The sequence below is a fragment of the Apteryx mantelli genome, chromosome 3 (assembly GCF_036417845.1).
Source record: "Apteryx mantelli isolate bAptMan1 chromosome 3, bAptMan1.hap1, whole genome shotgun sequence".
NCBI lineage: Eukaryota > Metazoa > Chordata > Aves > Apterygiformes > Apterygidae > Apteryx > Apteryx mantelli.
This window is the reverse complement of record NC_089980.1, coordinates 54,538,307-54,559,948: the sequence shown is the minus strand read 5'-3', so window position 1 is coordinate 54,559,948 and position 21,642 is coordinate 54,538,307. Positions and strand designations below refer to the sequence as shown.

Below are 21,642 nucleotides of genomic sequence, written 5' to 3'. Positions count from 1 at the left end.
ATAAACACCATATGACCAAAAGTACAGCAATTTTTAATTATCTAGATTTTTGTGCTTTGAAAAATTCATCAGCTTCACATAATTACTGAGCTGACGTTATTCTGAGATAGAATTATTCTCATCTATTAAAAATATTGAATATATCTAACTCTTGAAAATGCCTTCACCCTTAGACCCAGCCTGAAAAGATACAGTTCCAGGAACTGATATTTCTTCAGCTTTCCTGAATTTCACCTATTACTACTTACTTATGCTTTTTGTGAAAAAATACAGGCGCACCTACACCTTACTTCATCATATTCTAGGTTTAACCCCTGCCAGCCTTCATCCTATACCCTCTTAAAAGCTCTTGATCAGCTCATTCAGAAAACTGAATTTCTATTTAATATACAAGCTATCCAAAGCAGTCTAAAAATAAAGCATTCAAGACTCTTTAGAGAAGAATACATCCGTTCATCACAGGATTTCTTTTTACTGTATAACACAGTGAAGAACAAAAGGCAGAAATACGAATATTTGAAAACTCTGAGTGTGACAAAAGTAAAAAAAAATCTGTTTACTCAGTATGTGACATGTTTGGAGTGAATGGAATCCTTTTTGGGTTTACTTTCATTATCTCAGAAAAAATAGGTTCTAAGCAGGACCAAAACCACAAATAACCTCAGAAAAACAATTTAGACTTAAAAAAAAAAAAAACCTCTAATGGGAGGAATTATTATTATGTAACTTCCAGCCCAAACTAACAGGTACAGGTGGTTTGGATCATTCTTACAAACATTAGATAAGCCTTCAAGTTCAGATGCTTTATATTAAGTTACCCTCAGGTTGTGAGGATATACTCCTAGCCCAGTTTAAATCAGTGGGAATTTTGCCATAGACTCTAAGGGATGCCTATCTTCTATGATTTTGCCATAGAAAGATATCAGCGTTTACCAAAAACTGCACCTTGATTTATTTGCAAATTATTGCTAAAAAATATTTGGCTTAATATGTAATCAGTTCAAATTTTCAAGTGGTATAAGTCAGTGTAGCTCCAGAGCTACGTCAATTCAATCCACCTGAGGATGTACCACTGTGTTTTATTCTACTAAAAAATTATTCATAGCAGTGAAGTAATTGTTTTAAAATCTTGGTTTTACACTGCAGGCAGTCACAGTGGTTTCACCCAAAGCTACAGCATTTTTGTGAGTACATGCTGCAACTCAAGCAAACCCATCCTTTCAAAACTGTATCATTCCGTGAACATAAATACATAGTTAATCTACATTTTCTCTTCAAACCTGGCACCACTAACAATCAGATGCTGTACTTAAATTCAGACAGTACAAATGCAAACATGCTTTTGTAACACTGTCTACAGTGAGAAACTTTGAGTAACAGTTGTCCATTTCTACTAAAAATTTGAATATTAGCCATCTGTGCAGTTTCAAGTTTCACTCAGCAGTAATCAGATGCAATTTTACCTGCTACTTGGTAGCAAGTTGCTGCCTTTGTGCAAGACCCTCCTTCCCCCTCCTTTTTTTTTTTTTTTTTGATATCTAGAGTAAACTCAATTCAGTTTTGACTTGATGTAATTTTTGTGTTTGAATGATAAGATAAATTTGTCAGCTGAGTGATGAGCACTTGAGCATTTAATAGACAACTTTAGAGATAGAAAAGAGAAAGCCATGAGAGACAGAGAAAAAATAATAATGTTCCAAATTATCCCTGATATACTTTCTAATGCCCCTGGAGTTACAACAGCAGTAAGTAACTTCAGTGAGCAAGTACTGACTGATGAAATTATGGATAGACATCATCAATCTGAATGTCAACAGAGGTGTATTTACCACTAAATGTCACATATCTGAGGATTTTTGTGGTACACACGGTTCTTGCTGAACTCAAAGTCTGTGAGCAGCTGAACAGCGCAATTGCAAGTCAGGCATGTTCGGTCATTTTTTGTGAAGGAAAACAAATGGAGACAATTTGCAAAGAGCTGTGGAATCCATGCTTCAACTCAGTTTTTAGTGCAAATCCTTTTTTCAACTCTTAGCATATACACACATTCAATATCTTGGGAACAAAGAATGTGGAGTGAGTACCTCAGTCATTTGATTCTGTTTCCCACAGTTTCTTTAATAATCTGATCAAGATTCACTGAAAACTAACAGGTTTTCTGCCCCGTTACTACTCCTTTAGAAGGCTATTGCCTCACTGCTCTAACAGAAACCTCTTTACAGATTCCAGGCTAAATACATTTAGGGTAGTTCATACCTATTCATTTTTGTGCCAAAACTGTCAATGAGTCAAACAGTTCTGTTTCCCTTCCTTGTGTTCTCAGAACAATATTGCCTCCAGACCTTGTCTTGTTCGTCTAAATGAAGCAATTGGTAATAGACCTTCTTTCTCCAATATATTAGGGCTAGCTAGCTTTTCCTGCCTGCATCTTTTTCATGAACACAGATGACCAGAATTGTACTCATGGTTCCAGATAAAATCCAGAAAAAATAATAGGGCTATCGAAATTGGCATAAATGTTTCCCTATCTGTCTTGTCCCATCTGTCTGTCCTATCATACTTTGCTAGATATGTTTTTTGTTTACACTTCCCATTTTTGCAGCCATTGAAGTTTGGGTGGCTTACAGTTAACCTGCGATTGACTTCTTTCCATAAAGAACACAATATATAATTATGTATTGTAAACTAACATATCATTCACATTTCTTACATCTTTTCAAATTATATCTTGTAATTAAATTTGCTTCATGACAGACAGCATTAATGCGTGCTTCATTCAAGATGAATTTCAACACTGATGAGCATGTTTAGCTCAGAATTATTGTCTAGACATTCCTCTGGGTCGCTAAACTGAAATATCTCCCAAGACATAAAACATCCCCCCAAATCATTTGTTTGCTGATAGTGATTCACAATTTCCTCTCGATTTGGGCAATAGCACTAAAATATACTAAACATCAATTAAAAGCCTGATTCAAAAGTGAAGTAAGTCTACTGACTTCTGTGTAGCTTAACTCTCCAGAAATAAGATTTCTATAGTCCAAAAAATGCACTCAAAATCTAACAAATACCGAGGTTTGTTCCCACAACATAGGATAATAAAATAATATTATTCTGAGGTAAATTGACAAGGGGACCCTTGGAAAAAAAGGAAGTAGATAGATTTTTTTTAGTCTGATCTGAAGATAGAGGTTAATTTCACAAGGCTTTTGCTAGAACAAGGATTATGAAGTATGGCCCAAGTTACTCGACATGCTGACTTCTCTGGAATGACAACAGAAAGAAATAACTCCAGTAAGTAACTATGATTGCCTTTAAACTACTGACTTCAGCATAGGGATCTGATTTGAGAAATGAGCCTTACTTTCTCTGACAACATCTGAAGACCCATATTTACATATACTGTTCCAAATGCAAAGACTTCAGTCAGTGCCAAATCAATATGGCAATATCTAAAAGACATATTATTTTGATACAGGGTAAGAAAATGCTTTCTAAATTATTGCAGTGAATAAACAAAGCACTAAAACACATGAAACCAAATTTATCTGTTTCACTCACCTTGAAGCTGGCGTCCTTTGTACAAATCCTTTGTTTTGGTTGGGTGAGCTCTGGCACTGTTATCACACTTAGGTTGTTCATACCTACAGAGCAAACAGGGAGAGAAAAAAACATCAAGGTCAACTAAATTTAGAACTAATTTATTTCCAATTTTGTTGTCCAAATTAAACTTGTATCTTTTGTTCAGGGAAGAAGTTTGTAATTCTCATTCTTCACTCAGAAGAGGCAATGCAAATTCCTCTGCCTATTTTCCACTTACCTCAAATAATCCAGGAAGTTTATTCTTCTGGGGTTGAGACAAAACACAATAATTATAATCTATTCCAAAGTCCATTATACAGGGAGGACAACTGAGGAAGGAGAAAGCTGTGGGGAAGTGCCATGAAATAATATGTAATAAGAACAAAACAGAAAGCCAGGTTCCTCCTACCTACCAAATCAAAAAGCTCTAAACAGCATAACAAATTCTGGCATCTGGCACAGTATTCATGTTGTGAAACTCCAGAAAAGCAACTTCAAAATCACAACAATGCAGGTACTGTAATTAGTTTAATACTATAGCAATAAAGCTGTGTACTATTGTATCCTCTCCAAAACAAATGTTAGTTTACATAAGAAAGGTTAACAGCTAATATTTGAACACAAACTGATATGGATTTTGGAACAAAGGGAATTGTGCTGGAATAGTTTGAACTTGGTTGTGAAAACCAAGTCTCCACCTGCTACTTGAATATTGAGGTTCCCCTACTCTTTCCGAGAAGTCTAACTAAAGCCAGTTTATTAGTTCAGCAGGTAACAAGAAATCCTATGCTATTTGTACTTCCAGTGAATATCAAGAACACTGACCAGCTGATTTTACCAACTCATCCAATTCATGACCAAGTTTCTGGGTTCTCAAGGGCCTTTACAGTCTGAGATTCCAGGGAAAAGAAAGAAAGTCCTGTGGCATGAATCAGCCTTCTCTCTCCCTTTTTTGTTTAGCTTTTCACATCTTTTTTACCCTCACTGTGTAGAAGTGAGTATTGCAAGGCAAGAAAATAGCAGTCAGGACTGAGCTCTAGTGATCACAGTATAACCATGCTGGTTTTGTGCAGATACAACTACCACAAATATGACAAAAATCATATAATATATTTATGACTGTGCAAAGTGTATCTATTATTTTTATAAACAGGAGTATTGGGCCTCAGTGCCCAGTTGGGTTGTCTCCCGATCACTTCAAGGATACCCATGCAACCAGAGAAGAATTTCCATCATTGTATATAGGAAATATCTTTGTACTGGTTAGGAACAGAAGAGCAGGTATCTGTCCCATGGCTATTGGAACTGCTAGAGAATTGAACTGGAAAACCTGGTACTCTCTTGATCTCTGGTTTAAAAAAAGGCTCTACCCTGCGAGTGTCCAGAAAAGCTATTTTATATGCTGCCACAGAGTGTATGGTCATAGCTTAGCAGTTTGCAGGTTTCAAGTTACAGTTCCTTTTCTCTGTCAGTGAAACCGGGTCTGATTCTCCATGCCTTACTCCTTATCTAGTCAATGTGTAAGTAAAGTAGCCCTAGATCAAAACTGCAAAGCCTCTCTTTTTTTTTTTTTTTTCCTTCTCTGGCTTAAGCGAGTCCTGTCTGTGTTCTTTTAAAACTTGTTTTTTTTCTGTTGGGTGCTAACAAAAGCTTCAGCTATTTCATTAGTATCACCTAGCATGGGACTCCTCCCTTCTGATCTTACTTGGCTGTTGCATTATGCAGTCCTTTTTTGATAAAGTGGTATTCACACTTGGGTTTTTGGGTTATGACAACTGGCACTTATTGATTATCAAGCAAAGTGCTGCACATATTACTGGACTCACAGGTAAAGTTCTGTTATCCATGGGATCATATTTAAATACATTCAGGTGTTTGCATGAATAATGTCATAGGTCATAAAGCACAGCAAGGCATAAAAAGCTCTGTCAAAGCTACTCAGTCTTAACACTGAAATGCTACTATTTTTGGCAGTTTGTGTCTTACCTACTTCATCCTTACTAGTATTTTTTTAACTTGGCAAGGTTAAAGGTTATATATGAAATAAATCATTATTTATACTAAGATCAGAAATGACTAAAAAATTAGTAAGCTCTTAATACATTTTTTATCTCTATGCTTTTAATTATGGCATTTCAGTTTGACAGACTCTCTTTCAGAGAAGTTTTACTTACTTCTCTTATATAGCTTAAAGCTACAGACTTTAATGTACAGCACTTCAGGAAAATTTTCAATTCTAAAAAGTTAAATACAGTAATATTACATGTGTTCACATACAGGCTTGTGCACACATATACTCATTCACTGAATCCTGGTTACTTTGTATTTGACATAACCACTCATCTTTCTTCGAAATGCTCCTATTATATGTTTCAAAATATCACATTTACTCAGCTGTATATTAAAATGTCTAATCAAAATATACTAAGTCAAATTTTTGGAAAAAAATATTCTTTTTAAAAGTATAAAATGGTGGCTATGTCTTGGGTCCCAGCCAGACTGTCCCTAAAAACAGTTTGTAAGTATTCTGACCTTAATTACAGGGCAGAATGAAAAAAAGTTGTTGTTTTTCCTTTGAATGTTTAATTTATTTCCACATCTTATGAAGAAACTGTCCACTGGCCCATCTAATTTTGGCTGCTGCAAGAAGTGACAATGTTGTTTCACAGGCTTAGGAGTGCTACAAGCACTTTTTTTTCCTTAAGAATGGTAGGAATAGAGACTTTGATAGCATGGTTGGGATTCAGATACCTGATGGATGACCACTTCAATCAGCCAAGAGTGAAAGGGAAATCTCTGAGCAATACTCACTAATGCAGCATCTGGCAATGAGCCTGGTCCCTGATTAATCTGACACCCACTACATTCCCCTTGTCCTCTTCAGTTATTGTTACTGCTCTGTGCCTACACTTTCTTTTCTGGCCTCCACTCTTCTCCACTTCTTCCCCCTTTTTTTTTTTTTTTTTGTTAAATAAAGATGTAGCACATCATAAACTAAATCTATTAAAGCCAACTAGGTGTTAAAATTTTGTAACAAGAAAAGTCCATGTTTAACTCTTTAAAGGCAAGAAAATGATGAAAAATTAAGTGAATCATCAGAAATTTATCTGTTTGAACCTACAGAGACACGGCCATGCTAAGAGCTGAGCCTCAGTTTTCATGGGGAAAGAGTGGCAAAGAGATAGCATGTCAAAATGAAGCACTGTCAGGTTAAAAGTAATGTAGTAAAAAGACATCCCCAGTTACTCACTCTTCAGATTTTTAAAACTGAAAGAATCCTCAGCACTGAATGTGTATCTTGAGTCAGCAAAGGCTTATAAAGGCTGTTTTATACCTCTGAGCAGTGCCCTTAGAGTCACTGAGATATACTGATGTATATAAAGTAGTACAGTAACAAGGGTTTCACAGGAATTCTACAGTGTGGGCAATCCTTTGCAGGTAGATTGGGGATTATTCTGCCCATGATCCTAGCTGCACAAAAGTCACATTTGAGAGCCCAGACTCATGGCCCTCCTGAGTAAAACAGTCTGAGGGTCATGCTACTGCAATTAAATGATGTCCAGGAGGTGTTGAGAGCTACCTGGTAAAGACCATACTGATAGAATCTTTTTCTGCTGGCCCTTTCATTTCATATTTTGAATGCTTAATTCATAAGCTTTTCAGGGGAATGGTTGTTTGTACCATTTAAATGCATTGCTTCCTTTCTGTCTAATGGTTACTTCCCCTAGGCTTTCATAAAAGCCAGCTTTATGCCAAGTCTTCAACTTCACACATTTCCTGTGAGTTTCTTTGTGTTAAGCTTCTGTTAACATCATTTCCAGGAGGACACTGTCTTAAATGTCCTTTAATGGTTCTTCATTCACTCATCTTTATTTTAACTCTGGAGTGATGTGTTTTCTCTGAAATACCTTCACTGACAAATGATTTATCCTGATTTCAAATGACAAGGCATTAGATGATCAGTGAGTACTCATAGCTTTCCTTCATTTTATGGTGCTAATTTTATGGGACTACTTTTTATTTTGACATACAGAGGCAGATAATATGACAAATTTCATCCTCATTAATGTATTCAAACCAAACAACATACAGAACGGTAAGCTGTTCTAACAGCTTCCCAGATCCGCGTATTCAGATTTGCAGAAGAGAGATTCCAGATTGCAAAGCATTTTTCTTGCTAACAGGAGTACTAATGCTATCAGTTTCTGTAGTAGAGCTTTAATACCTACTCTTCTGATTTGTATTTTGCAGAGGAAAAGTGGAAGGTAGCATACACCATTTTCCACAAGCCCCTGATTGTTGAAACTAGAAAAGACTCACATATTCTTCACCCATTGCATTCTATAAGAAATAATTACTATAAGACAACTGCATATTTCTCATCTTATACTCATCATTTGTAGTGCTAATTTCATCAAAGAATCCCCAGAGAATCAGGAGGAAAACTTTCAGCTTTCTCCTCCTTTCTAAGGGAAAAAGTTTAATTTTATAAATATGGAGTAAGAGAAATGTTAAAATCCAGAAATAATAATGGGATCCCAGCCCATCTAAATCTCACCCAGAAATGAGATCTAAACACTCCTCCTAAACTCCAGGCAGTGATTCCACCTGCTTGTTTTTCAGGAGTGCTCAGCACTGTAGTCTCCTAAATTCACTAGACATTCTTTATGTAGCATGAAACTCCTAAAATTAAGCACTCTAGTTGTCTTGTATGCTCAGAAGTGTCCCTTCTGGAGATACTACTACATATTACTGACTTGGATCCCACTATAGTCCTAGTTTAGTGGCTAGAGATTTGAACTCTCCATAAGTCTAGTGAAGCTGGGCAAATCAGATTTGGTCAGGACCACAGCAGTGGTCTGTTGTGTTTTAGCCATTAGACAGAGTATACATCTAGCAAAACGAAGATTTGTGTCTAGCTCGTATGCATGAGATGATTGAATCCAAACCTGCTAGCATTCGAACTTTGGGGACATGCAGTACGGTGAATGAAACCCCTGCAGTTGAATCACTGTACAGTTTTAGAATACAAGTGCTAGCCAAACAAACAGAAAGAAAAGAAGAAGGAACCTGATTCGAGCTCCATAGGTCATTCCTCATAGGTGTTGGGAAAACCTGGAAATCCAGTCAGTGTGACCACAGAAGCCCAAATCACATGCACTGCACACTATAAAATACGAACAGGACAGCTGTTTGATTTTCAAAGATCACCTCCTCCAGCCTGAAGAATGGTTTGTTCCAATGTGAAGGACGTGGCAGGAGGTCTGCATGGATGAACAAGGAGTGCCTGACAAAACTCAAACATAAAAAGGGAGCACACAAGAGGTAGAAGCAGGGTCAAGTGATCCAGGAGGAATATACAGACACTGTCCAAATGTGCAGAGATGGGGTTAGGAAAGCCAAAGATGATGTGAAGGGCAATAAGAAGGGCTTCTGAAGGTGTACAAGCAGTAAAAAGACTAAGGAAAATGTGGGCCCACTACTGAATGGGTCAGGATGCTTGGTGACAAAGGACACGGAGAAGGCCAAAGTACTCAATGCCTTCTTTGCCTTGGTCTTTACTGGTAAGACCGACCTTAAGGAATCACAGGTCTCTGAGACCAGTAGGAAAGTCTGGAGTAAGAAAGACCCTTGGTGGAGGAGGATCAAGCTAGGAAACATTTAAACAAACTAGACACACACATGTCCATGGGACCTGATGGAATGCACCCACGAGTCCTGAGGGAGCTGGCTGATGTCACTGCAAGGCCACTCTTGATAGCATGGCAACTGAGAGATGTTCCTAGGGACTGGAAGAAAGCAAAAGACTCTTCTATCTTCAAGAAAGGCAAAAAGAGGATCTGGGGAACTAAAGGCCGGTCAGCCTCACCTCGATCTCTGCGAAGATGATGGAGCTAATAATCCTGGAAACCATTTCAAAATATATGAAGGACAAGAAGGAGATTGGGAGTAGTCAGCATGGATTTATGAAGAGGAAATCATTCTTGACCAACCTGATAGCCTTTTATGATGAGATGACTGGCTTGGTGGGTAAGGGGAGAATAGTGGATGTTGTTTATCTTGATTTTAGCAAGGCTTTTTGCACTGTCTCCCATAAAATTCTTACAGACAAACTGATGAACTACAGGCTAGAAAAAAGGACAGTGAGATGGACTGAAAGCTGGCTGAACTGCTGGGCTCAAAGATTTTTGAACAGCAGCAAAAAGTCCACGTGGAGGGCAGTCACTAGTGGCATATGCCAGGGGTCAATACTGGAACCAGTCTTGTTTAATATCTTCATTAATGTCCTGGATGATGGGATAGAGTGCACCCTCAGTAAGTTTGCAGATGATACAAAACTGGGAAGAGTGGCTCATACACCAGACGGTTGTGCTGCAATCCAGAGGGAACTCAACAGGCAGGAGAACTGTGTCGACAGGAATCTCATGAAGTTCAACAAATGGAAATGCACAGTCCTGCACCTGGGAAGGAATAATCCCACGCACCAGTATAGGCTAGGGGCCGATCAGATGGAAAGCAGCTTTGCAGAAAAGCACCTGCAGTCCTAGTGGACCTCAAGTTGAGTCTGAGCCAGCAATGTGCCTTTGCAGCAAAGAAAGCCAATAGCATCCTGGGCTGCATTAGGAAGAGTGTTTCCAGCAGGTCGAGGGAGGTGATTGTTTCCCTCTACTCAGAACTGGTGAGACCATGTCTGGAGTGGTGAGTCCAGCCCTGGGCTTACCAGTACAGGAAAGTCATTGACATACTGGAGTGAGTCCAGTGAAGGATCACAAAGATGATTAAGGGATTGGAGCATCTGACATATGAGGAGAGGCTGAGAGAACTGGGATTGCTTCGCCTGTAGAAAAGAAGCCTCAGATATGATCAGTGTATATAAATACCTGTTGGGAGTGAGTAAAGAAGACAGAGACAGACTTCCCTCAGTGGTGCCAACTGAAAGGACAAGAGTCACAAACTGAAATACAGGAAATTCCATTTAAACATAAGAAAAAACTTTTTTACTGTAAGGGTTATCGAACACTGGAACAGATTGCCCAGAGAGATTGTGGGGTCTCCATCCTTGGAGATATTCAAAACCCAACTGGACAAGGTCCTGAGCAATCTGCTCTAGCTGACCCTGCTTTGAGTAGGGGAATTGGAGGAGACCATTTCCAGAGGTCCCTTACAACTTTAGCTGTTGTGTGATTCTGTAACAAAATGACCTACAGAAAAGGCCATCAAAAGTCCTATCGTTGATCAGCACAAGAAGATGATTTGTATTCAACTTAAGGAATAGGAACTAAGGCCCCATAAAATGGCTTAAATTATGAGTTCAGAAGGAAAGCTGCACCAGCCTCTAATTTGGGATAAATAAAACATATGTCAATAGACAGACAGAGGGAAAGGATTATCACTAAGAACAAGAAACAGTAAGCAAATCTGTGGATGGAGAACAGAAGAAGAGCAGAAATGGGACACTCCGGAATCTCTAGAGAACATTTCTAGGTTCTCAGATAACAGGTACACTGATCCTACAGTTTCAGGACCAAATTTGGACTATATCATTTGATATTTAATGGACCTCAGCTTGCCAGAAACAGCAGATCGCCTGTAACTTTAAGTCATGATTACTTCAGCTAGGAAATTGTACTGTAATTGACATGCTCTGATCTATTATACAAACAGCTATCAGTAAATCAGCACTTAAAGAATATGCTGCTCCCCAAGCATATAATGCAATATAATTGCAGCAAGTGTCTTAAAATGTTTTTCACAAGCTTTATGCAAATGATCAAAAATGATCTTTGCTTAAGTTTGAAAAGATTTATGCTTGCATCAAGCTACCGATACAGCCCAACAGCTTTATATGAGTGTCTATAGCTTTTCTGCAAGAGCCAAACCTCAATAACTAGCCTAAATAACATCCTTTGGAACCTGATATATGCCTTGCCTACATCTGTTCTATGTATCTCAGAACACTTTACCATGTATCTGGCTCAGCTGAGATGACTGAACTTCAAGCTTCTATTAATAACACACTAAAATGATATTTCCTCTTCATGGGTTCCCAGGCAGTTGTTCTATCAAAGCCAGTCATACGAAATAGTTGAGGAGGTTGCTGGAAAAATAACTGAACATTTCTGAGGTTGGCTTTGGTTTCTGTCATAGCCCATCTCACTTGGTTCTTTCATGTTCAGGCTACAGGGGTGTGAGGTTTCCTCTGGGTTGATTCATTATCAGCTCCTAAACCTTGGCTTCCCAGCACAAAATAAAAGGAAGGAAAGCAAGAAGAGAATCATAGAAGCCTGCAGCTTGTGACACTGCAGTCAGTCTTTGGCCATCTGGTCTTAACTTTTGATAGCTCTTAGACATATTTTTACTTAATCTTCACAGTGGAAGAAATCTATATGATGTAATCGCACTAGCAGTAAAAATCTACATGCTAGTACATAACACACTAGGGCATCAGCCCCCATGACCCTCTCATGACATGTTTGAGCACTGAAAATGTATTCCCTTACCTTGTTGATGTGCCAGGGATGGGACGTCCTGTATCCACAAGAACACACCAACAGTAGCCTGTGGAAGGATGACACTGAACAGGTTTGTAAAGGCCACCCTGAGCACACTCTGGAATGAATACATTGTCTTTCTGGGGTTGTTTAGCTTCCTCCAGGGCTGACTGAAGTTCTTGATCACATGATGATGCTTTTGGAAGAAAAAGAAAAAATACTGAAGAAGCTATATGTAAAGGACCCACTGGATTTATCAAACAATTGTTATATCTCTCTTTCATTGCACGTAAGGATTGTATTTGAAGAGGCTCACTACAGCTCAAATATCAGCTACATTGGTTTATGTTGTATAGTGTTAGCATCCTTAGTTTTCTTTTGGCGTAGCCACTTCAAAATGCAATCCTAACAGTATCTTGACACCCCTTCTCCCATATTAGATGTAATCCAAAATCCAAAATACTTTCTCTGCCATCTTAAAAAAATCTCCCACTCCACAATCTCTAAAATACTGATTCTTTTTAGAGAGCGAAAGTCAAAATCCAACTTTTAAAGATTCCTTATAAATGAATTATTCATCTAAATGGCATGTTTATATTCTGCTCTTTCTTTCCAATTTTGGAATAACCTTTTAATATAGTGAAAACACTTCCACCTTCTTTCCTGGTGATTCTAGTATTGGTGATGTATCATCTGATCTGGAGACAAAGATCTCCAGGAAAAAGTAATACAATTTTCTCTCTGCCCTATCAGTACGTCCCAGATCTCTTCTGGATGTGAGAAAATCTTTTGTCTACACATTCCTGGCCTTTATGCAGAAACTGTGAACCGGGGACCAAAGAGCAGAAAGCCCAGAAACAGAGAATGCCATTTATTTCACAACAGTGTGTACAACTCCTCTGCAGATTAATTTTGGTCACCACTAAACTTGTATGTCTGGCAATGTATAACAATTATAAATGAAACAAACTATTTTCTCAAGCCACTTCTTTCTTCAGGAACTTTAAAGTCAGTCTTCAATCATGCAAAACTTAGAAGGTTAACAAAATTTGTTCTGTATAATTCTCAAAATAATCCACTGAATAGAAATAAATATTTGAAAAAGCCAAAATCCTTATGATATATAATAAGAACTCTACAAACACAGGAACTACTGATAAGAAAATTTCAAGCTGCTAGAACTTCAGTCAACAAAAAGAATCCATTCGGTGAAAGAAAAGTTGTTTTAATGTTGTCTAGAAAAATAACTGCAGAAAATTTTTGCTCTTCTTTCAAATCAGTTAAAGTCTAGTGGCACAATTATTCTCTGAATCTCCAGAAGACTTTACTTCTTGATTCAACCCATAGAAGAACAAGTTGAATCCTGACTGTATTTTCCAGTGTATTTGCAATGAGTTTCATCTTTGATCTAATCTCACTTACTGTTGATCACGGGTTGATAAAATGCTTTGCAAATTTTAGGCACAAAGTGACAGAAAGTCATTAGTTACATTTAGAATGCCACTGGTCCCTGCCAGCTTCTTGCAGAGATGACTAAAATCAGTAAGTCTTCCAGTGCACTGGAAAAGGCGACAGGAAGTATATCCCCTTCATACTTGAAATGCCACACAATTCTATGTATATGGTGGTCTGGTTTCCAAAACAGTGTATTTTGTTCCAATAAACATAAAGTATTAAAAAACATGCATTTCACTTGCTAACTTGGTTACAAGCCACTGATATTTGGGGGGTTTTTTTAGTTCTTTGGTTGATAATTTTATGCCTCTTTGCTGCATATGGTATTTGAGCAGGAGATCTAGATGAATTGATTAATTTTGCATGTTTTTCTCTTGTCTACCCACTGACATAATCAGAGATGAAATAGTTTCAAAGCACCAATGTTTAGACAATACACTCTAATTACAGAACCAGTGTAGTGAGGACAGAAAGGCTCCTTTAAAAAAGGCAAATAACTAACTAAAACAGAAACAGCTATGGTTTCATGAATTAGAAATCCATCACCAATATCCTCTTAGGGTAGCCAAAATAAATCTTTCTCTCAGTGAATCTGGATTATAATAATTATTGACTTACAAGGTATTACAACTCTGGAAAACACATCAACTAGTTTGGTTGCTCACTTTTAATATTTTGTATATAATCAACCAAAAAGGAACAAACAGGATGAAGAAGTTGCAATAAGAGGAGGAAACATTATTCCTCTTTAAACTCAATTAAATTTTTTCTCATTCATACTGATAATCCTTGGGATCATTCCATTAGCTACTGTGACCTTCTCATTTTATATCCTTGTAACTAGCAACAGAATCTGGCAGATGTGTAAGTATTATTATCTCTTGCTAACCCAGAGGAAAGATATATTTTCATACTCTCTGCCTTGTTTAGAAAATACTTTGGTGTATGGAGACTACACAGTCAGATAATCCAGATAGACAAAATGTAATAGCAAGTAGGAAGCGAGTATGATAGAGAATCCCCAGTGTAGAGGCAGATATGGATTATTTCAGCTGTGAGCTTAAGCTATAGTGACTGATTTTGGGGCTGCTCTAGATTCTATTGATTGAAATAACCAGCAAACTACCACACTGATGACTCAGAAACACTGAGCCACGAGCCACTGGGGCAGTCCCTGCATAGGAGCAGGTGCTGCAGACCTAGACGGACAGTCCTTTCATTTAGGAACAGTCATTCCTAAGGCAAGGTTTTCAGCTAGCTACTGCTCAAGCCAGAACTTTGTCCCTTGAGCACTAAGCTAGGTTTCTGTGCTCCTTTCTTCCCTCATGTCTGGTTTTAAGTTTTAAAGGTACAGAGAAGCAGTAATACGGGAGAGACTTCAAAGGAGGGTTGCAAAAGTGGATAATGGCATCAGGAGGCACGATCAGACTGAGGACTGGTGGAGCTTAAGTTTGCGAGTGAGATAGATAGGAAACCGGTCAGTGATAGAAACCAAAAAGAATGTTTAATGATAAAAAGAAATGTTCTTAGGGGCAGAAGTATTGCAAATATAGACAAAAAGTCTAGTATTCATACAAAATACTAGAGGAAAATTTTTGAAACTAGAAGGACTCTAGTGATGGAAAAATCTGCCTTGAAGAGCAGCATCAACACGAGCATTCACAACAAAAAACTGATATGAAAGAAACTGTGGTATTTCCAGGAAGGTCTTTCCCTTCTTAGAATCTTTCATTTCTTACCCTTTGCCTACAGATGGGAAATTGTAACAGGAAGAGAAATTAATCAGTAGTCCTAAATAATCCGTTGGACAAAATGTAGAATATTTTTGACAAATTCGAAAATACATAAATTAGTGTGATGGACATTACGGTTGTCAGCTCTGTATGTACCAAATGACTTAGCCTTATTACAAAACTTCTGAACTGAGTTCATTCATTTTGTTCACCAAAAGTGCATAATAGTTTTTTATTTCCCTTCCTTACACAAAGGCTAATCATCTTGGTCAGCCATCAGGCAATTTATGCAGTGACTGCCCAACAGAATCATTTCCTCAGAGTCCAGGACTATTGTACAGTTTTGACAGGACCAAATCACTTGTGCCACTATTATTACTTTCCTGTTTGTCTTCTCCACCAAAACACTATTCCTACATAAATTAAAGCAAAACCCAGAATCCTGCCTGCTTTTGCCAGGACCAGAATATTAGTCCTCAGTGTAATTTCCTCTCTAAGGGAACCATTCATTCCTTTTTAAACTCTTCTTTCAATCATTTACAACAGGAGATCTGGGAAGATTCAATTCTAGCCTTGTAATGACTATGAGCCCTTATCATAGAGATACCAAACTACTGCAACTACTTGCCTTTGTGATGTCAGAAGAATCACAGTCAACAAATGTTCATTTACTAGGAGAACCAGTTATAGATGTCATTAACTTACAAAATGTCTGCCAGTTTGTCCAAATAATCAGACATCAGCTGCAATCTGGAGCCATAACAGATGGATGCCAGAAATTCTTAAAATGAACAGTATGGAAAAAGATCTATACCACAATAAAAGTGGGATAAATACCTTAATCATCAGAATACATCAAACATTTTATGGAATATGTCACTACAACAACATTCCTTCCAGGAAGAAAAAAGCACTGATATCCTAGCTTCTTTTCAGGGAATACGCTTACGCTATTTACTTTCACTTAGTTCCTTTAGTTCTGCCTTGATGGGAAAAAGGGATGGTTTTCCAAGCATGTTAATTCCATAAAATAGTTAGACATTGCCAAAAAATCCTTTCAAGATAGTCTGCTATGTTAGCCAGCTACAATGTGGCACAGTTGGGATTCCTAGTTACAGTTTCTACCCAAAACTATATTTTATTTCATTTTTGTGAGCATTAGTGATTCAACACACAAATTCCAAGCATGTAAGGGAATACGTATATTTTGCCCAGTTGTGTAACAAGAGCCTTGTGCCATCCAATGACCATCTACTTACTCTGAAAAAGGACTTTCTGAATGATGAAGTAAAAATCTTGCTCACCACTAAGAAAGAGTTTAAATACTTGCTTTAAATGTAATCTCTGTTACTCTTCCAGTGTTTTATTGTTATTCTATTTCTTCTCTTTTTCCTGTAAGTATTAGTTACTAAATATAGCTTTCTTGTTCTTGTTCAGGTTGTCTTCACAAGTCTGTTAGGAATAACTAGTGGAAATGCTTCACCTTCTGTCAATAGCAAAGATACTATAGCTAATGCAAACTCTCTGGATAAGTTTCATGTTTTCTATAAAATCTTGAGTCCATTCTTGTTGCTAATCATCAATTCTTCCTAAAAAAGCCAGTCTACATTCCAGTGAATTAAGTTAATTTATATGAACAGAAAAATACTGCAATGGTAGAAGGGTCTAAAACTGAAAATCTTTTTTATGAAAGAATCCATTTATCAGTCTCTGATGGGTTACTTAAAAGGTTAATTAATGTTTACTAGGTGATGTCCTAGAGTGGAAAAAAGTGGTTTTCCTGGAAAAGTCATCCTGACCCAACTGCTTACTGGTGCATTTGTCTGTTGTATATCTAAAATACCAGCACCACATTATGTTGATTATAATAACCATCATGTTAGTTTTGTAACAGGAGACATTTTAGCCCCTCATTTCAGAAATTCTTGAAATTGATGTACTGTGTCTCATCACAGTTTCTCCCAACACATGGAATTTTCATGATTACAAATAATTTTGATTTTTTTGCTTAAATGTGAATTGCTGTACTTATGTCTAAATTTCAGTGTGTTCTGCAGAAACAAGTTGCCAAATTTGCAGAAAATTACAAAGGCATCTGTGTGCTACTTTAACATTTCCTGCCACTACATAAACATTTCCTTTCAATTTCCTTAGCCTCCACAATGTGTATATGACAAACAGAATCCATTCCAAGAAATTCTATTTTCAGTTGATTCCTTCTCCCTCCATTTCTCATTACCATAATGGGCCATGAAAGCACAATTTAGACAGCCTGGTTTCCAGGGTAAAGGGATCTTTTATCGGGCCTTGAAGCTTAACATCCTCTACAGAAAGCAAGTAAAAAGCCTGTGAACAAAAATACTCTGAAAAATGATACACATGCTCTGGAGGAGTGCACTGTAACATCTGAGACAGTTAATTTTTCAGTCTTCCCATGTTTCTGGGAGGATATATATAACAACAGAATATATTGCTTTTCAAAAATTCTATATACAGAGACTTACCAAGTTCTATGACATTTTCTGCTAACCAAGATGTTATCAAAATCATCAGGCTGTCCTATTTAATTAAGCTTAATTTACACACTTTCAGAACACTTCAAATACTGATTCATATAAGTTCTGTGCTAGTTTATTTCAAAATCTAAGTAATTAGTATGGATAAGTAGTCTTCCTGTTGACAACCATGCAACACTCCAAAAAATTCACTTCTCACTGGTATAAGAATTTGATCTATTTGCTTAGGATGAACCCTCGCTGAAACAGTGAAGTTAATAGGCCCTGAGGAAACCGATTACAGTGTGTTTTTATATTTTCAAATAGTTTTCATGGTATTCAAATTTCACTGAATGGTTTTCCACTTACACTAGACCAAACTGCATTTCCACATATGACCAGGACATTCACTTTAAAAAGGCAGTGGGAAGTGTGATAATTTCTACACAGGCTACACTTTCCCTACAGAAGAATTTACATTGACTGGATGGCAGATCTGGAGAACAAAATGAGTCCATTACAGCAGTTGCCCTGTTATTCCTAACTGCAGTAAATATTCATCCTTGGAGTAAATTAGTAGGTTCTTTTTCTATAGCTGACCAATTTGCATAACCTAGAACCTATGACATCTGGCTCTGCTATAAAGACAGCAACCAAGGAAGTATGTTAGCTGACATAAACGGCAAAAATTCCCTAAAGGATTTCATTGTAGTGAAGGAGAGGTGTAACTTAATGGCTTCACATTCTTTTAGGGTCTTGAGCCTGCCTTTAGACCTTCTCTAGCATGACAAACTCCAATAAGGAGGGAGGTGAGGTGGTATAACAGTGTTAAGATGCCAACTCCATGCACTTTATGCATATGAAGTTATTCTCTGGTCCCTTATGGCCTGTGTATGAACATCTCATACTAGTCTTCCTTAAAAAGCTCTGTTTCTACAAAAATTTGCCTGCCTCCCTTTCTTGACCATTTCAAATAAATTCATCTTCAATGGAAATCAAGTGAAGCTTGATGCTAGAAACAAATGCAGGAACAACTTTGCTCATGCTTGTAGCTTCTTGTAGAGACTATTCACAAACCTAAATCAAATGGGCAGTACTGGGCACAATCCTTCCTCTAGAAGACCTCAATGGAAAAACACCCACTAGATTCAAAGGACACTACATCAGGCCTCAGCTGAACATATTCACATGCACGTATGTTTCCAACTAAGCCCAATATTTGCTCACAGACCAAGCAATGATTGGAAGGAATAGGTAACATTAATAAACATTCAGATTCAGTCCCAACATCTAGAAGGCAACCAAAACCTAAGTCTAAATTACAGTATTGACACTCGTCTGGTGCCACATGTTTTGATTTACATTATGTTCAGATATGCATCAGCATGAGGGCTCTCAAGGCTTGGAGAAAGCTGGCAACATTCCTACCCATACTTACCCATTTGTGAAAACTTGTGGGAACCAAATATTTTCGGCCCTTTGTGTGTATCTGCAGAGTACTCCCAATATACAGCTGATCACTATTTTGCACTTCTGGAGTTTGAGTGGATGCTTGTGGCCAAACACAAAGCTCATGGCTTCAACACAACCCTAAAGATTAATTTATGTACTTCACTCCACTGAAGAAGGCAGGATAAATCACAGGCAGATGTTATCATTTATCTGTGTGGTTTCATATGCAAAGATACTGCAATACATACAGAGGATAAACTGGAAATGCCATAAGCCCATAGAAACAATAAGCCAGAATGCAGAGAGCACCAGACTCCACTTATCTTTACCTGAAAAAAATCATAGTCACAACCACTTTGATGTACCCATATACACCAGGATGATCTCCAGTTTTACCCTTGGTTTGATTAGCCAAATGGCACTAGCTCAAATCAAGATGCCTGCATTACACAAATTCCAGTTCTACAGATAGTCTAAAGTTTGGGGCCCCGAAAGAAAAAAGATCTCAGACGAAAATATGATGACTTGCTCTTTAATCAAAATTCAATCCCACATATCTACTGGGATTTTAAAAGAGCTAATATCACCAGTTTCTGTTTTAGGGAAGGTTTTGCACACCTCTACAAATCTTCCTTTTGCCTCCAATTTGAAACCTTAGGAATGCTATGAGAAAGGCTGTAACACCTCTAATACAAAAAGAACTGATTTCTTACAGAAGCCTGTTATTTTAGGTTTTTTTTCTTAAAAATTTCTTAATTGAAGAGATTAGAAATACTATGTATTTGAAGTTTTCCTGTCACCGAATTATAATTCATTTAAATTACTCATTTTAATTATTCATTTATTATCATCTTTTTCCTTCTCAGAGTTCTCACAATGCCATTGCACAGAATATAAGGGACCAAATAGCTATCTGCTTTTAAACAAAAAGGTAATGTTAAATTCTGCCATTCTTATTTACTTTGAATAAAACCATAGTGCGAGTACTTGCCACTGACATGATGAAAGCTCTGAGTAGCTAGTCTTCTTTTACAAGTGTGACAGAATCTGGCTGTAAGTGTTTATCATTCAATACTCACGTAGATAAATGACAGATAAGTATGAAATCCGTATAGAGTATAAACCTGAGTTCTTTCAAAGACCCATTGTGCATTAGAGCCATAATATGTACCCTGAACATCTTGAGTCAAACATATATTATACCATCTAATAAACGTGAAAGAGCAGTAAGCCAAGAGTAGCTCATTTTTGCTAAATCTTTAACAGGAGAATGGGAAAATGATAGAAAGCTTTAGAAAACCAGATTGCTTTAGCCAGACTTGAGGATTTTCTGATCCAAGGACTGTTTACACCCTAACCACCACACTGGATCTTTGAGTGCAACCTTAACACAAATCAAAAATTCTTGTAGGCCAATGGGTCAGTCACATGACATCAGCTTTAACAAGGACCTCAGATTTTCTGAGGAGATGAGGTCCCTCACTCCTTTTTACTCAATGAGTTGAAGGCATTCACTGATTTACAGGGCTGGACGTAGGATGAATTATCATCTCCCAGTGCTTTTGCTTGACTTTGTTAACTTGGCTCCCCCAACATGAGTAAAGACACTGTGCAAAGTCTGCTCTATCCTGCAAAGATATAACTGAAAGCAGTATTTGCTGAAACCTGGTTTTCCTTTGAGTCCAGGCACAGGAGGAAACACTAGTTCCTATTGTTAGGTACGGCTGCCTAATACTGCCAAAGTAGAGCAGCATCATACCTTTCAAACTGCAAAAACAAACAAAAAAGCCACCACCCAAAATTAGAGCAAATGGGAGTCACTGGCTTTTTCCAAACACAATGGCTAGTTGGACAGTTTGCTATAGCAATCTAAAGGCTCCTTCATTAACCAAAATTGCTCAAAGCTGCCATTCTTGCTTCATGAGTATATTGACCAGCAAATGTTAGTCTTCTGCCAGTGGAAAAATCTCTCATTTTTAAGAAATATTTGAGGTGCAAATAAAGCTGGTTCACTTTTTCCATAGAGCTGTGAAAGTGAAAGTCTTTGCCAGGAGGGCTATTTATCTGAATAGCTCTATTAAAAATTACAAGACAAAATGTGCAAACTTGGGTGCCTAAATTCATACTTCGGCACCTTAACTAAGCAAGCCCACTTGCAGAAATGTTGATCTGCCAGAGCTTCCTCTCAGCAAAACAGGAGTTGTTTCTGTTCAGCATTTGTGAAGCAGACACATCAGTGCCTGGATATGGCTTTGGATACCTGACCTCGGAACCAAGTAATTTTAATTTCAAAGGTGTACAGTGGCATCACTGGCTACAGTTTATACCACATTCCTGCCATTGGTCCACCCTGCCAATGCCGTTGGCATTGTGCAGTATTTTCCAGCTTTACTGCTTAACTCCCATTTGAAGTGGAAGCATTCCACTTTCTTT

At 37.6% G+C, this 21,642-nt stretch overlaps 1 protein-coding gene across 5 annotated transcripts in view; it reads right to left on the bottom strand.

Annotated features, from left to right (window-relative positions):
• The window catches only part of SMOC2 (SPARC related modular calcium binding 2), a 153,849-nt gene that overhangs the window by 33,160 nt on the left and 99,047 nt on the right, over window positions 1-21,642 (bottom strand). For all 5 annotated transcript variants that reach the window (XM_067293385.1, XM_067293387.1, XM_067293386.1 and 2 more), the window contains exons 8-9: window positions 12,084-12,270; window positions 3,562-3,644 (exon numbers count right to left, since the gene is read on the bottom strand). In XM_067293385.1, the coding sequence (XP_067149486.1) occupies window positions 3,562-3,644; window positions 12,084-12,270 (270 nt within the window). The remainder of the gene's footprint in view (window positions 1-3,561; window positions 3,645-12,083; window positions 12,271-21,642) is intronic.